Source organism: Trichoderma evansii (genome assembly GCF_050947405.1).
Source record: "Trichoderma evansii strain SZMC 28006 chromosome Unknown GGI43scaffold_26, whole genome shotgun sequence".
In the NCBI taxonomy this organism is placed as follows: Eukaryota; Fungi; Ascomycota; class Sordariomycetes; order Hypocreales; family Hypocreaceae; genus Trichoderma; species Trichoderma evansii.
Window position 1 is genome coordinate 84,382 of NW_028145180.1, and position 13,979 is coordinate 98,360.

The 13,979-nt window shown below is 51.3% G+C and overlaps 4 protein-coding genes across 4 annotated transcripts; 2 read left to right on the forward strand and 2 right to left on the reverse strand.

The window, feature by feature from the left end:
* Positions 1-471: 471 nt before the first annotated feature.
* GGI43DRAFT_387590 (uncharacterized protein) lies at positions 472-3,154 on the reverse strand (the record flags this gene model as incomplete). The annotated part of the gene is made up of 4 exons (XM_083203954.1): positions 472-633; positions 714-1,025; positions 1,114-2,586; positions 2,672-3,154. The coding sequence occupies 4 exons, from the start codon at positions 3,152-3,154 to the stop codon at positions 472-474; spliced, it is 2,430 nt and encodes an 809-aa protein (XP_083056470.1).
* Positions 3,155-5,367: 2,213 nt separating this feature from the next.
* Positions 5,368-6,539, reverse strand: GGI43DRAFT_218910 (TRAPP complex core subunit BET3). Its single transcript, XM_083200312.1, has 4 exons — positions 6,266-6,539; positions 6,205-6,213; positions 5,928-6,150; positions 5,368-5,865 (listed from the first exon to the last, which is right to left on the reverse strand). Exons 1-4 carry the CDS (start codon positions 6,298-6,300, stop codon positions 5,554-5,556), a joined length of 579 nt encoding a protein of 192 aa, XP_083056471.1. The 5' UTR covers positions 6,301-6,539; the 3' UTR covers positions 5,368-5,553.
* Positions 6,540-6,722: 183 nt separating this feature from the next.
* Positions 6,723-7,954, forward strand: GGI43DRAFT_425527 (WD40-repeat-containing domain protein; the record flags this gene model as incomplete). Its single annotated transcript, XM_083208523.1, has 4 exons — positions 6,723-6,854; positions 6,912-7,038; positions 7,093-7,848; positions 7,905-7,954. 4 exons carry the CDS (start codon positions 6,723-6,725, stop codon positions 7,952-7,954), a joined length of 1,065 nt encoding a protein of 354 aa, XP_083056472.1.
* A 1,599-nt stretch (positions 7,955-9,553) lies between these two features.
* Positions 9,554-11,067, forward strand: GGI43DRAFT_218940 (uncharacterized protein). Its single transcript, XM_083200314.1, has 3 exons — positions 9,554-10,290; positions 10,351-10,640; positions 10,716-11,067. The coding sequence occupies exons 1-3, from the start codon at positions 9,774-9,776 to the stop codon at positions 10,932-10,934; spliced, it is 1,026 nt and encodes a 341-aa protein (XP_083056473.1). The 5' UTR covers positions 9,554-9,773; the 3' UTR covers positions 10,935-11,067.
* The last annotated feature ends 2,912 nt before the right edge of the window (positions 11,068-13,979 follow it).

A 13,979-nucleotide genomic window follows, 5' to 3' on the forward strand; every position in this document is an offset into this window, starting at 1 on the left:
AAAAAAAGGGAGGGGGAGGAGGGGGATTTGTTTGTTCCACCAACCCGCGTCTTCATCGATCAGCAAGGAAAAATGACGTGTGTAGTTGAAACACTACTACCTATAAGAAGAAAAAGGAGGAAAAAAGACAAATGTCAGAGAGCCAAGCGGAGAAAAACAAAGACGTGGAATCAAGAGCGAACAACAAAAAAGGAAAAGGGTTGTCAAAAACAAGTAAAAACACAATCCACAGGGACATCATCTCTTTCTCTCTCTCTCTCTCTTTTTTTTCCCATTTCAAACCATCAAGAGTATGAGACCCTGGGAAAAAAACCGGATCGCCACGTGACCATGATATAGATAATCCACTCTAACGCCTTGTCGAATGATGCCAGATTAGAGAGACTACCCAGGAAGACAAACAATGATAGAAAAAGATATAGTAAAAACAGCCAACCCAGCTTAAACACTGAAAACGAGAGAGCGAGCACTCTACTCTGCACCAATCTCTCCGCTGTCCATCCCTGGGTATGATCCATTGAAGTCAAATGGCTCATTGCCACCATCTCCATCATTCAAAAAGGAGTCGAAATCGAAATCGTTGAGGACATCAGTGCTGCCAAGAGGGTTGCTCAATTCAATTCCACCGAAATCCTGTAGTAACATTAGTCATTAGTCTCTTAAATCGAGGCTACCACATGCCAAATGCGATGAGGTGGAGGGAAGAAACGTACCATTGCGAAGTTGTTATCCATTCCTAATGAGCCGCTCTGAACCAGATCATTATGGGCAGGTTGTGGTACGGGAGCAGCCGGCTGAGGTACCGGCGCGCTGGCTGCAGCAGCAGGAGCTGGGACGCCTGTGGTGGCCGCGGGTGCAGATGCATTTGGCGCGGGGCCACCAGCTTGGCCGGCCTTGAAGGTTCCAGGGGCGACGACTGGGGTAATGGGAGTTGCCGGCGCTGCAGCCTCGGGCTCTGCGTTCTCCGCGGTAGAAGCAGCAGCGTTGTTGATATTCTGGTTTGATTTCTTCTGTGCAGCAGTTCGCTATAAGATCTGTCAGATTGCAAAAAAAGGGGGGGGGGGGGGGGGGGAAGGGGGGCGATGCGAAAATCACTGCGCAGAGTGGACTTACCTTGTCTTTGGCGCTCTTAGAGTCCTTCTTCTTTGGTGCCGCCTTGTTGCTCTGGCTAGGCGTAGGAGGTGCTGCTGCCGCCTGCTGGGGGGATGCAGTCGTCCTGTTGTTTGCGTTGGCTGCTGCCGGCGCCGATGGAGGAGGCATAGATCGCTGCTGGGGAGTCCCCTGGACTGGCTGGCCCTGCTGCGGCATCCCCTGCGGCACCATCTGGCCGTTCATGCCTTGCTGCCACTGCTGGGGGTTGCCAGGGACGCCCTGCTGCCGAGCTGCCATTATCTGCTGTGCGTTCATCGGGCCATTGAATGGCTGGCCAGGGTGTGAGCTGGGTGGTCGCATGCCGTTTATTTGGGCGGCCTGTGCGGCGGCCATGTTTCCGTCTGCTCCTCCCTTGTAGAAGTGAGGTGCCATGCTGACGTCAACATGGTTGCCCAGGAAGTTCATGGCGGGGTTGGGGGACTCGCGGGACTGTCCGCCATCGGGAACAGGCGAGGGGATGCCAGAGTTGTTCATCTGGGGAGTGCCACGCTTCATCTGCTCAGCAGGGTTGGGAGAAGTGCCGGATCTCATGGCTTGCGGAGATGTATCCGGGAAAGGCTGTCCATTGGGTCCGGCTGCTCCCGCCTGATTATCCCTGGGTATTCCGCCCATGTCGCTCTGCTCCTGGCGAGCCATCATCAGGCGTTTCTTGTTCTGCTGCTCAAGCAGCATCAGCTGCATCTGGTAGTCCTGTAGAGCATGGTTGCTGCCGGTGGGCTGGGCTTGGCCTCCTGGTCGCATAGCACCGGGGGCGGCCATATCAGGGTTGTAAAACGCATTGAGAGCATTGCCATCAGGGCCGCCCTGGGCCATCATGGGCGAGCTCTGATTCTGAGGGACACCAGGCATCTGCTTGTTGCCCATTTGGTTGCCATGATGCTGCTGGAGGTTGTGCGAGTAGGTTGCGATAGACTTTTGTTGGGCTGCGGGTGGCGTATTGGCAAAGTTTTGCATCTGCTGGGGGTTGAGCTGGTTAGGGTTGATGCCGTTGGCGGCCAGTACCTGCTGTGCATTGGCAACGTTGCCGGCCACAGCCATCTGTTGGCCAGGCATGTTTTGACCAGGGCGACCGCCATTGATCATGGCACCAGGCTGGTTAGCGTTGAAAGGAGCGCCGTCAATTCGTTGGCGTTTTGAGGGAGATGGCGCATTTTCTCCTGATGCAGGCGATGATGGGCGATCACGGTTGGCTTCCATGCCGGAAGGGTCCCTCTGCATTGGGTTCTGCTTTGCCTGAAGCATCTGCATTTGAGGATTTTGATTATTGGCCATGGCTGCTCGCGCAAGATTGTTTTGCTGCTGCTTCATGGCCATAGTCATGTTGTTGTTCTGCATGTTTCTCATGAATTGAGCCTGATACTGCTGCTGCGCAGACAGCTCAGGGCGCATTTGACGCAGCATTTCCTGCTGTTGAGACTGCTTCATTCGCTGTTGCTGCTTGAAATCGAGTTAGTCAATAGTATCGATCGGCAGGAGCTAAAAAAAAAAAAAAAGAGGGCTCAGTTTTTGGATTCCGTACCTGAGTGTGCTGAACATATTGGTTCACCATATGGTTCCCAGCCTTGGCGCGTGGGGCAGTGTATATATCCCAGAACACACAAAACCACTCGTACAGGAATGATGTATCCGAAGCTGGCATCGGTAGCTTGGGAGGAGGCAGGTCATCTGGCAATTTGGAGTCGCTGTCGTCCTTGGAGTCAGTGTCCATGGGATCGTCGACGCCGTTCATAGCGCCGTTTTCGCGACGGCCACCGGCTTCCTTATTGACGTTGACCTGTTGATCGCTGGCCAGTAGAGAGCGGGCACAGTCGTACATCTGATGTCTGAGGAAATATTCGTAAATGTATGTGTTAAGAGTGCTGCGCTGGTCTTGCATCTGTCGTTGTGCGCCGGCAACGGCCATTTGGGGGTTCATAGCGTTATTATTCATCATGGGCATCGGTGCGCCGCCAACAGGGCCACCCATAGGCGTCATATTGGCCATTCCAGGTTGGGCATTCATCGTGAATGTGGATGGATGGGAGGCGTGATTGAAAATATACAAGGATGCAAAGAGCACTCAAGGCTCAAAGCGAAGAACTATGTTCTGAGAGAGAGTTTCCCTGGTCAGCCACTTGGGTGCCGCCACGCGAAAAGCGCTACAGGGCTGGCCGACGTGGGCAGGACGAGTCGGACGCTTAAACAGGAAGCCTATCCCAACACGAGAGCGGGAAAGTTTCGAGGTTTTGTACAAGATGATCGCGAACCGCGTAAAGCTGCGAGTCTAGGCGTGGGAGCAGAGGCTGGGGCGACGCGCTCGTCGAAGATGGAGACGAAGTGTGGCGATGTATGTAAGCGGCGACGGCGGCGCTCGGTGCTGGCGGCCTGGAGAAAAATGCCCACCTGAGTCGCGGAGCAGCGAGGATGCGGCAAATGGCAGCTGAATGTGGCTGGACTGCCAGACGAAGCTGTCGAGATGGAGGAGAGCGGAGGAAAAAGAACAGAGCTGCCTCTGTTCTGGGGGATGTAGTGCACGCTACAGTGAGGTTGCTTAGCGGTTTTGCTGTAAGCGCACCGGCAGCGCGGGAACCTCAGCGCAGCAGCACTGGCGGGCCTGTAAAAAAAAGAGGACTGCCGAGGCGAACAGCGGCCACGATTGTCTTTGACAGCTGCACAGCTCGACGACGCTCGGTAGAATAAACAGGAATAACAGGTTGCGGTCGTGGGTCGTCCAGGTCAGCTCTCGCGCTGGGCCGTGGGGACAAATGTCGCGATGGACATCAGATTAGGCTGTGGAGGTAGTGAAAGGTAAGGCAAGGTGCAAGTAAATCGTGGGCGATGGTGGTGCGCAGAACGCCGCTCATACAGTACGCAGTGCGCAACGGCACGAAAAGGAGCGCGGGCGATTCGCACGGTGCTCGCAGCGCTCAAACCGCGTCGGATGGTGCGCGTAGCCTTGCGCCGGAACTGGGGCCGTCGCACGGTGCGGATGCGGCGAGGGCGCGAGAGGACACAGTGCGAAGGGCGGGCGGCGAAAAGCAGAGCGAGCTTGGAAAAGTTGTTCGAGGGCCGCATGAAATTGATGGGCTGCTTCGGGGGGATTGGCGATCCTACTATAAGGCTCCGGCTGCTTGGTGCTTGCGTATGCGTCAGACTACGTGCGTAGTTTTGGGCCCGCGGGTTGGCGCCTGAGGCACCAACACGAGTCTGTGCGGGCCGCAGCGCTGTTTTGCTGCGACTGTGACACGGAGCACGCTAATGAAACCGCTGAGCTAAGGCTCTCGACGTAATACTGCTGCATGGAGACGTGTAAGAGGATTTGAGGCGCAACTCTACTTGAGAGTTGCTCTCGGCGAGACTCGATACAACTGGATTTAATATGGATTTAATGTGGACTTCTGCGCATTTTACTTTGGCATATGCAGCATTTGCCCTCTTCCATTGCGTATTTTGAGAAATTGTAAATTATTTACACTTTGGTTTTGTGTGTGACTGGATCATGTGCTGCGTCAAACATCATCCGTTTTCCCTTTCGGTGCTTTTTTCTGGACCCTCAATCCTCATGGCCTCCGATATGCGCATCATCATCCTTTCTCCCCCAGCGGCACTTCTGACTCTTCTCCATCTTTCGGTGTGAATCTGCACAAGCCGGACGCGCTGCACCGGCTTGTAACATGATTGCTCATACCACGTACAACCCGAGACGTGGGCATGGACCACTCAGCAGGCATCAGCCAGCACTGCTCAGTCACTCCACAGTCTGGGTGGGCTGATCAATGGAGATCAGGCACGACCGCCTTGGTTTGCTTCCACCTTGGGCTGGATTCATCTGCAATTTGCTCTCTTTGCTAGGTATCTACGTAGTAAGATTGAGTTTCGGGGATTTATACCATGCTTTGATTTCGTCGCGTAAGCTTTCATGGTGCTGGGAACCTCACTTATACATGCATGGGTACCTGGGTCGTAGCACTAATATTATGGGACTGTAGACGCAATGCAGGCTACAAAGCATGTTCCTGAACTTTAAATCATTGATGCTATATAGGTAGGAGAAGCAAAAGGCGCAGCTATTAGGCTTCGTGTTTGCCTGCGGGACTTTCTGCTTGTAGTTCAGTAAGCTAGGTATTCATAGATGGACATTCGGCTGTTCACCCCGTTCCTCCACCTGATAGATACCCATCGGGATTATTTGCCGCAATCATTCGCAATGGCTTGATCAAAGTATACAGACGGCTCGGCTCGATCTATGGGTATCATGCTGCTTCCCCTCCCCATTCCCCTGTTGTGTCTCTGGCGGCAGTGGGATCGGACCGGCTATCGCCGCTGTCAAGTAGCCTGTTCCTAGCCTTTCCTAGCCTTTCCTGCAAACAGCTTGAAGCTTTCCACCTTCTTATTCTGGCCCGACATATGCTCGTCATTCTATCAATCGTCTTCCGGCGGTAGCTCGTCATCGATGTAGCGTATCAATGTTACCCGCATTTCTGTGGTGTCGTTCCCCCTCAGGACGTCGCTGATAAAGTGCGCTTCTACCTGCATCTGAACCATCTCCAATGCCCCCCTCAATACTCCACACAAAATGTTAGAGTACCAGAGTTCGTTCTGCGCCCTTCCATCGTCCGGCAGCTCGACGAAATCGGCAAACGGATTCTCGTCAAATACTAGGGAGAATGAGTTGTTGTCGGCTGTCCAGTTTGTCACTTGTGGTGTAATATTCAAAAATATTTTAAATCCAACCTGCAAGAGACCAAGTCTGTCAGTAATAGTATACCAAGCGCAACTTTGAGCCACCATCTTACCCGTGATATCATGTCTGCGGTTTCCCGAAAGTTGGAGCAGCGCTTCATTGTATTTGACTTTGCCAGATAATCTTCGATGAGTCGCAGACCGATGTTGTAGCCCATCTTGTCAAGTTGGCGGTTGACCTCTGGGTAGTCGTCTTCGAAATCCTTGCATAGTTGCGAAACGATAGTTCCGTACGTTAATGTCACCAGCTCGGCATTCACTTTATCTATGCGGGTTCTATCGATGCGGTTAGATATAGGCGTTGATTTTCTGATGCGAAGACAGCCTTACTTCCAGATTCTATATCCATGTTAGAACAATGCCAAGCGTAGAGCAACCTGAGGGAACATACTCTTCCCCGATGCGGGACGCTTTGCTGGCTGCCATTGTGGCAGTCGTCTAGGTTTTGGCAGCTAGAGAGGAATTCGCGGGTGGCAGTAGCCAGTTGTGTTGTTGTTGCGCCCGTATCGTAACAGGAGAATGCAAACAAGCAAGGCCAAACAAAGACGTGAAAGGTTGATTGCGCTGGTATGGGGGGTTGACGAACGTCGCGACTATCACAGGGAGCTCAGCTTAGGCGGTGGGGTACGGAGCACCTGGCCGGTGGCTGCAGGCCTCGACCACCGACCGTAGGAACATCAACGGGCCGAAAGCCAATAGGAGGGCGAGTTTGACGGCGCCAAGTTCGCAACTTGACAAGGCTTCGCGATCGCGACACGGACAGCCTCATCAGCTCGAAACTCGATTTCATTCTGCTATTTCGGCCATTTTAGCTCTCGGTAGTGTTTTTAACACCTCGAATATTCACAATGTCGGCTGAAAAGCGCCCGGCGGACGACGATCCCGGATTGTCAAAAGTTCTTGTCAAGAGGCAGAATGTCAACACTTCTGAAGGAGCGCTTGCGCGGCTCAATGCCTCCAGCAGCGCTTTGGTACAAACTGTGAGATGATTTTTCACTATTGGAGGCTTTCTTTGGAATGAAACTAACAGTGTATAGGTCCCTCGGACGAGCGGGCTTCAAGCTCCTGTGATGGAGCTGACGGGACACTCTGGGGAGATTTTCTCAGCCAAATTTGATCCTACGGGCAATTTAATTGCCTCTGGATCAATGGACCGAAGCATTAGTACGAAAGTCCCGACCTTTTAAATAAGTATATCGGTTTGCTAACGCAAAGCAGTGCTGTGGAGGACCTATGGCGACTGCGAAAACTACGGCGTGCTAAATGGCCACAAGGGAGCCGTTCTTGACTTGCAGTGGGCACGAGACTCGGAGATTCTGTACTCTGCTTCAGCCGATATGCACCTTGCTAGCTGGGATCTAACCTCGGGAACACGGATACGGCGATATGTCGGACACGAAGAAATCATCAATAGCTTGGACATAAGCAAGCGAGGCGAGGAGATGTTGATAAGCGGAAGTGACGATTCGACCATTGGAATTTGGGATCCACGGACAAAGAACGCAGTCGACTACATCGAGACCGAATTTCCCATCACAGCTGTGGCCATTTCTCAGGCTGGCAACGAGATATACTCGGGAGGCATAGATAATGATATTCGAGTCTGGGATTTAAGAAAGAAAGCTGTGGTGTACTCTCTGTTGGGACATGCGGATACCGTTACATCTTTACGAGTTTCCCCCGATTCACAATCTCTGCTGTCACACTCAATGGATACGACAGTGAGAACATGGGACATCCGTCCGTTTGCGCCTACTGAAAGGCATATTCGAACATTTGACGGAGCAACGGCTGGCGTGGAGCAAAATCTGTTGCGTGCCAGTTGGGATTCAGAGGGCAAGAAGATTGCTGCTGCTTCTGGAGATGGCACTGTGGTTATTTGGTCCAACGAGACTGGAAAGCTGATGTACAAGCTTCCTGGCCACAGAGGAGTTGTAAATTGTGCAGAATTTGCACCCGGCAAGGATCCTATTTGTGAGTTTGTTACCACCCTTTTATTTGCTGCAATATTCTGATTAAATTTTTTTTAGTACTATCGGCCTCTTCAGACCGCACTATGCTTCTCGGCGAGTTGAAGTGAGAGGTGCATGTGGCTTTGATTTACCGTCGGGTTATGGAATCGGCAGCTGGAAGCCGCCTTTCATAAGGCAGGGGATATTGACTGCAAGTCAACACACTACTTTGGTCTCAGCGAAGACAAAAGTGGCTACGAATACAAGCTGATTGGAACTTTTTAACTGCTTTCAGCGTCTAGCTCAAATCGTTGAGCTGGCTAACACCTGAAAGCTTCATAGTTGGATGAGTCTTTGATCTCCTCATCCAAGACGTACCCTCTCAAACTTGAGAATGGAAACTCTTCGTCATATGGATTAAACCAGCATTTTGGGAGAAAAAATTAATGGCAATATTGGCGTCAATTTTATTGTATGTATAATCAGCGATACCTTGGAATTAAAGGGGCAATAGAAGGAGAAAAAGACAAAAAAGCAGCTACGGAAAATTTGGTTGCCGTGTGCTCTACAAACGATTTGGATTGTCTTGTTGTTGAGGGAAATGATATGCAACTTCGTAACATTTAACCGCCAAGCTCAAGGCTCAACCATCTTCGTCACATGGAGTATTATTAGATCATATCAATTCTATAATAAGCGCCGTTACGGGGAGGCTTTGTCACAATGGTCAATCGCGGGCTACGTAAGAATAGCAATCCCGGCTAAAGACAGGACATGGATTATTATACGTTTTTCAAAGGGTAATTACATGCATTACTACTAGCAGCATTATCATCATCATCAGCTGTAGCAAAGCTGGGGAAAGACTCCGCACAATCGGCAATCTTGCCCAGACCAGACCAGACCAGACCAGACCAGCCTCGATCACAGAAGCTCGACGACGCTACCCTTCCCGAGGATAGGATTTTGTTTGTTCCTCCGGCCCCCTCGTCGTGATGAACCGCGTCAAACAATCGGTGCGCATCGCGAAACATTCAATTTGGGCGAGGGAGTGGCGCCGTGTCGTATCCAGCACCGTCTATTGGTGGTGGAGCAGCGCAGGATGAAACACGGCCGTCTTCTCCACGGCACCCTGGACCCCCAGCCCCTAGTTTTGCAGCACCTGCTACACGCCTTTAACCCCTGCGCAGAGTTGAGGCCATCTGCTTTGACACATGGTGGCTGCGGCGGGTAATACGAGGCCCTGGCCAGAATGATTTGCTTTGCCTCCTGGGCCCAACTGAGGCTGTGAGTCGGGCCCGGGTTCAGCCCAGCCCGTGCGCGCGGGCCAGAAACAGCGACGACGGTTTAATGAGCCTCTTCTATTTGCCCAGCATCGATGTTTGCTCCGCCTGTAGCCATTCGTCCCGCCTCTCTCTTTTTCTCTTGCAAAGACAGATGCAGGGCGGGTTTTCCGTCTTACATGTTTTGCGCTCGTTGGTTCGGATTCTTACGTTGACTTCGTAATCCGGAGGTTGAGGTTGCCCTTCCAGCTGGCTTCTGGATTTGCTTGTTGCTCCTCTCTTCTCTATACATCCAATGTATTGAGACACCTCGTATACCCGTTCCTTTGTGCTTTTCCTTCTTGCTTCTACCTGTTTATCCTACTCCATTCATTTAATCTTTTTTACAGTGACTTGAACCTCAGTCTCTTTCTCTGTTCTACGTCTTTTTCTTATTGAGCAGGATCTCACCTTTTCGTCGGTTATTGGACTTTTCTCAATCCGCTCGAACGCCTCGATATATCGCTCATTGATTTACATTCTTTCTCTTTTTTTTTCCCATTTCGATATTCCACGATTCCATATACGATTGCGGCTGCGCCGTTACTGAACCGGAAAGAGACATACTCACCAATCAATTTCTCATATTTCATGATATAAGAGAAAACAGCACCGAATACACAACATGGCGTCTGATAGAAGCATGGAGCTGATTCGCGATGAGCTCCTTAGACGAGCGCGGGGAGATAGACAAGAAGAGCCTGCAGCAGACCGGAACCAGATCTTGGCAGAGCGCCGACGAACAATGCTGCGGGATATGCAAACCGAAATGGAGCCTGATACGACTCGACGATTTCCTCGGCGGCTTTTGCTGCCTCGACTGGCATTAGGACGAAGACGGGCTCTGGGTGATGAAGAAGCCGGCCTAGAGAGTCCCAAGACTCCTCTTCTTCAGTCAACACAACCAAATCCTACATCTCTGTCAACTCCTCAGCCGGCTCACCTTATGGGAGCACCTGGCGCCAATGGATCTCCAGAATCCATGGCACCCCCATATTCAGAAGCGCAGCGACAGGCCAATAAGAAGGAAAAGAAGAAGAAGTTTTTGTTCTGTTTTCCGTTTATCAAATCGAGGCATGTGCGAGTACAAATTGCTCAATGCTTCGTGGCTGCGACTTTCCTCTTTTCGCTGCTGGCAGTGTGTAAGTGGCATTGCGCCTCAGTTTTATATCCCCATCATAAAATGCTGACATGAGCCACAGATCTGGGTATAACGCTAACAAAGCACGCTGTTATTGGCGAGTTGAATATTATGTTGATTATGATCATTCTCTTGGCAGCAGTCTTCTTCTGTTATAGTCTGGTCCGGTTATGGATGCTCATTGCTCGCGGGGATCCTCCCGAAGTTCCTAGAGCGATAGACCCGCGCGGATATGCCGTCCCACGCAAGCCCATACGGGTGGTGATGGTCCAGGACGAAGAAGCTGCTGGTGTTGAGAGTGAAGCCATGAGGATGAAGCCCCCTGCTTACGGACTCTGGCGAGAGAGTGTGGTATGTTTTATTTTTACTTTTATTTTCATCATATATCCAGTTATATCAAAAGAACAGAGCTGACATCAAATGTAGCGAGTGGACCCGAATCGCTTTTTCTGGCAACGGAATGAAGCTGCTCAACGTCCTGCCTCTCGGCCAACAACGGGACCGAGACCACCGTCCTACGCTTCGGACGACGGAGTATCATATGTGGTTGAAGCGGTACCTCGCTCCATTGCTCCATCAACGGGTGAATCACAGCCTGTGCATCCTTCAGAAAGAGGAAGAGCTGGCCAGCCGGCTCCAAACTGAGAGGATGTACATGTATCACAGTTTTATTTTGTTTTGTACTGGGTGTTTTGGAGGCAGTCACATGAAGATTACGGATGTGTTCGCACAAAGGGAATATGTACATAAAAGCAGTGTGCTTTGTAGGCGCAGGGTCAGATCGGGGCCGACCAACACAGCATGTTGCGGCCTACCGACGGCGTTCTTGGTAATATAGGATGCCCATGTGTTTTGCTGTCCGCTCACATGAACGGAATCTCCATGATTTTGTCTTTCCCCAGGATGGAGCATGCATATGGCAACCATTGTAAAAGTCTTTGTAGTTTCCCACGCTTTTCTTCAGCCCTCTGCCCTCCAACAACCATTACAGGCTGCTATTGTACATTCGATCAACACGTGCACAACTACTGGCCCAAGAAGATTAATTTTTCTCGTCTACGTGTTATAAGTAGAGTAGTGGTACAACTAGACCCCAGTGCGTCATTACCAGGGCCAAGTATATAGCCTGTCATGGACTTAGGTCGAGAACTGGGCCTGTTCCCTTTCCCGGATGGCGAAGACGCCTTGATTGGCTGCTAGGGGGCCACATGCTGCACGAATTTCTGCATGCAGGGCTGAGAAATTAAATATTGAATTGGGAATGTTAATGATATTGTTGGTGTTGCGTGTGTTGCAAGCCTTTGTCGTTTTAATATCATAAAGGGGAGGCTTCGTATTTGCGCCCTGTTTCTGTGTATACATATTACGGAGTTTATCAAATACAGATGCCCCGAAGGGCACGTCAGCTCCATCATCTTCGTTTCTGCCTCGGTTGGTGGGCATCCTTATTTGGCAGTATCCCTGATATATCAGATGCTATGCTGCGCAGGGGTTAATGTGACAAGGTCCGGATTGTGTACAGGTATTATTTACTGCGCGCATAGAGCGCATGTCACGCACGGCAAAGTGATTTAGCCTCCACCATTCATCGTCACCACTTCATTCTATATTCACCCTCTTAATATTGAGTGTGTGTATGTGTGTGCAAAATATATGCATAGGTACTCGTATTATACTAGCAGCATACAGTAGACACGCTGTCAGCGACTACAGGTAGGTGGAAGCCCTAGCTGATACAATCACGGGATCCTGTTTTTGGAGGCGCCGGCTCTGCTAGTCCGGAAAAAGAAGGACACGGTGCTACAAGGATATTGGGATATTGTGAGATGCGGTGTTTTTGTGGTGTCCTGAAATTGGGGTAGAGAGTTTATGCGCCGCTGTGACTAATGAATGGTCGATTGGCCAAGTTGCCATGAGGTACTGCGTGTTTTATGGTGCAGCAATACGAGAATATGGCCCTCGGTTGATGGATGTATCGGGTGTCTTGGACAAAGTACCTACTTCATACTTGTATGCTGCTCCTGCTAGAGCCAGCAAATGAGAAGGCGATGAATGGGCTTGATTCAGATTCGCATCCTGGGTCTAAAGCAGTGCAGAGGCGATTCGATATGCGTCCATGTACCTTGCAGGTAGTCATCGCCTCTCGGACCGCACTGATAGGCGGGCATCAGCCAAGCTGCGTGGCAAATGTACTCGAGCCGTACATGCATGTTCCCCTCACCTCACCCCAAGAGCGCTAGGCTAGCGGTGGAGCACAGCGCTGGAGCGGGAGGGCCCTGCAGCGGGTGACACAGTGGCATCCCACGGCTGCGTCAATTGATCCACGGCAGCCTCAGCGGACAAACCACAGCGAGCCACAGGCCACACCTTCGCCCGAACGCGCGCGCACCTGCTGTAGGCCTGCAGGCTCCAGTCATCCAATAGTGGTGCCGCCGCCCTTCGTCGCCCTCCTCCAGGCACTCCACTTCCCTATTTTTTCCTTTTTCCCTCGAACATATTAATCTCCTCACGAGAAGAAAAATTTTCCCTTTGCTGAGAATCTAGGATTTGTTGGTGGACGTCGCCGTTGTTGTCGCAGTTGTCGAAACTACTGAACGCTGAATCCATCGAGGTTTTATACAAGGTGTGTATTTTTTGTCTTTTATCCCGCGCCCACACCAGGGCCTGCTTGTTTTCGCTTGCGACGGAATATGCCATCGCCTGGTCAAAGTTCAACGGATTGTTTTGCGTGCCATCATCAGCGGTTCCTCGTCTTGTGAGGGGGCGTCTTCTTGGCGTCTATATCTGGCGGTACTGCAAGACGAAGGAAGACGGAATCATGCCGATTTGCATCTCTTTTGCGCTGCGTGGCTGCTGTGACGGCCCCAGAGTTGTGCGGATATCCATGCGCGGGGAGCAGCAAATCAAACCACCTTTGCGCCGCTCTGTGCGACACACCAACGTGGTGCGACCCCGACTCCGACCTCGATATTCAATACTTCGGCTGAACGGTGCCTGAGTGTATGATGTGTGCATGGATGGCGAGCTTGATACAGAAAGAACATACTTGGATGCCTCGGATCGTCTGAGGCGGGATAGATGCATCATCTCCATGGATTGTGCGCCGCTAGTATCTCGGCTCGTCGGATTCGGGCACTGCCCTCTGGTTTCCCTGCCCATGCAAGATGCATCAAACCGCCGTGCATGGCTGCGACGATGCCTTGTTTGCGAAAACCAAGAGACTATCCAGTACAACTGTCAATCTATACTCAGACGATGCATCTGGATTTGCGACAATTGGCTGGCAAAGCGTTTATCCGATCGACGCAGCTACATCTACGCTTTTGACTTATACAGCGATGATGCCTCGACTGCATATTATCTCCTGCCTCTAATGCTCGCCGGGTTCTTTTCGCAAATGCTCTGCAGCCGTCTTAGCGAGGGAATTTCTTGCAGCCAAGCTAGTCACCGAGCTTCCAGCAGCCCCGCGATAAACTCCAAGACCCGCCGCATTTAGTGGTTCTTGTTGTTTCCTCTTGCCCGGCACCGCCGCCGGCATAACGTTGAACTTTGACTGGGCTGTGGCACATAGCCTCCTGTTTGCGATAATGCATGCACTTGAGAAATATTCCACACGTCTGCTAACATAATATGCTGGACCAGATCAACACATATTATCAAAATGTCTTCTCTCTCTCGTCGTGCTTGCTA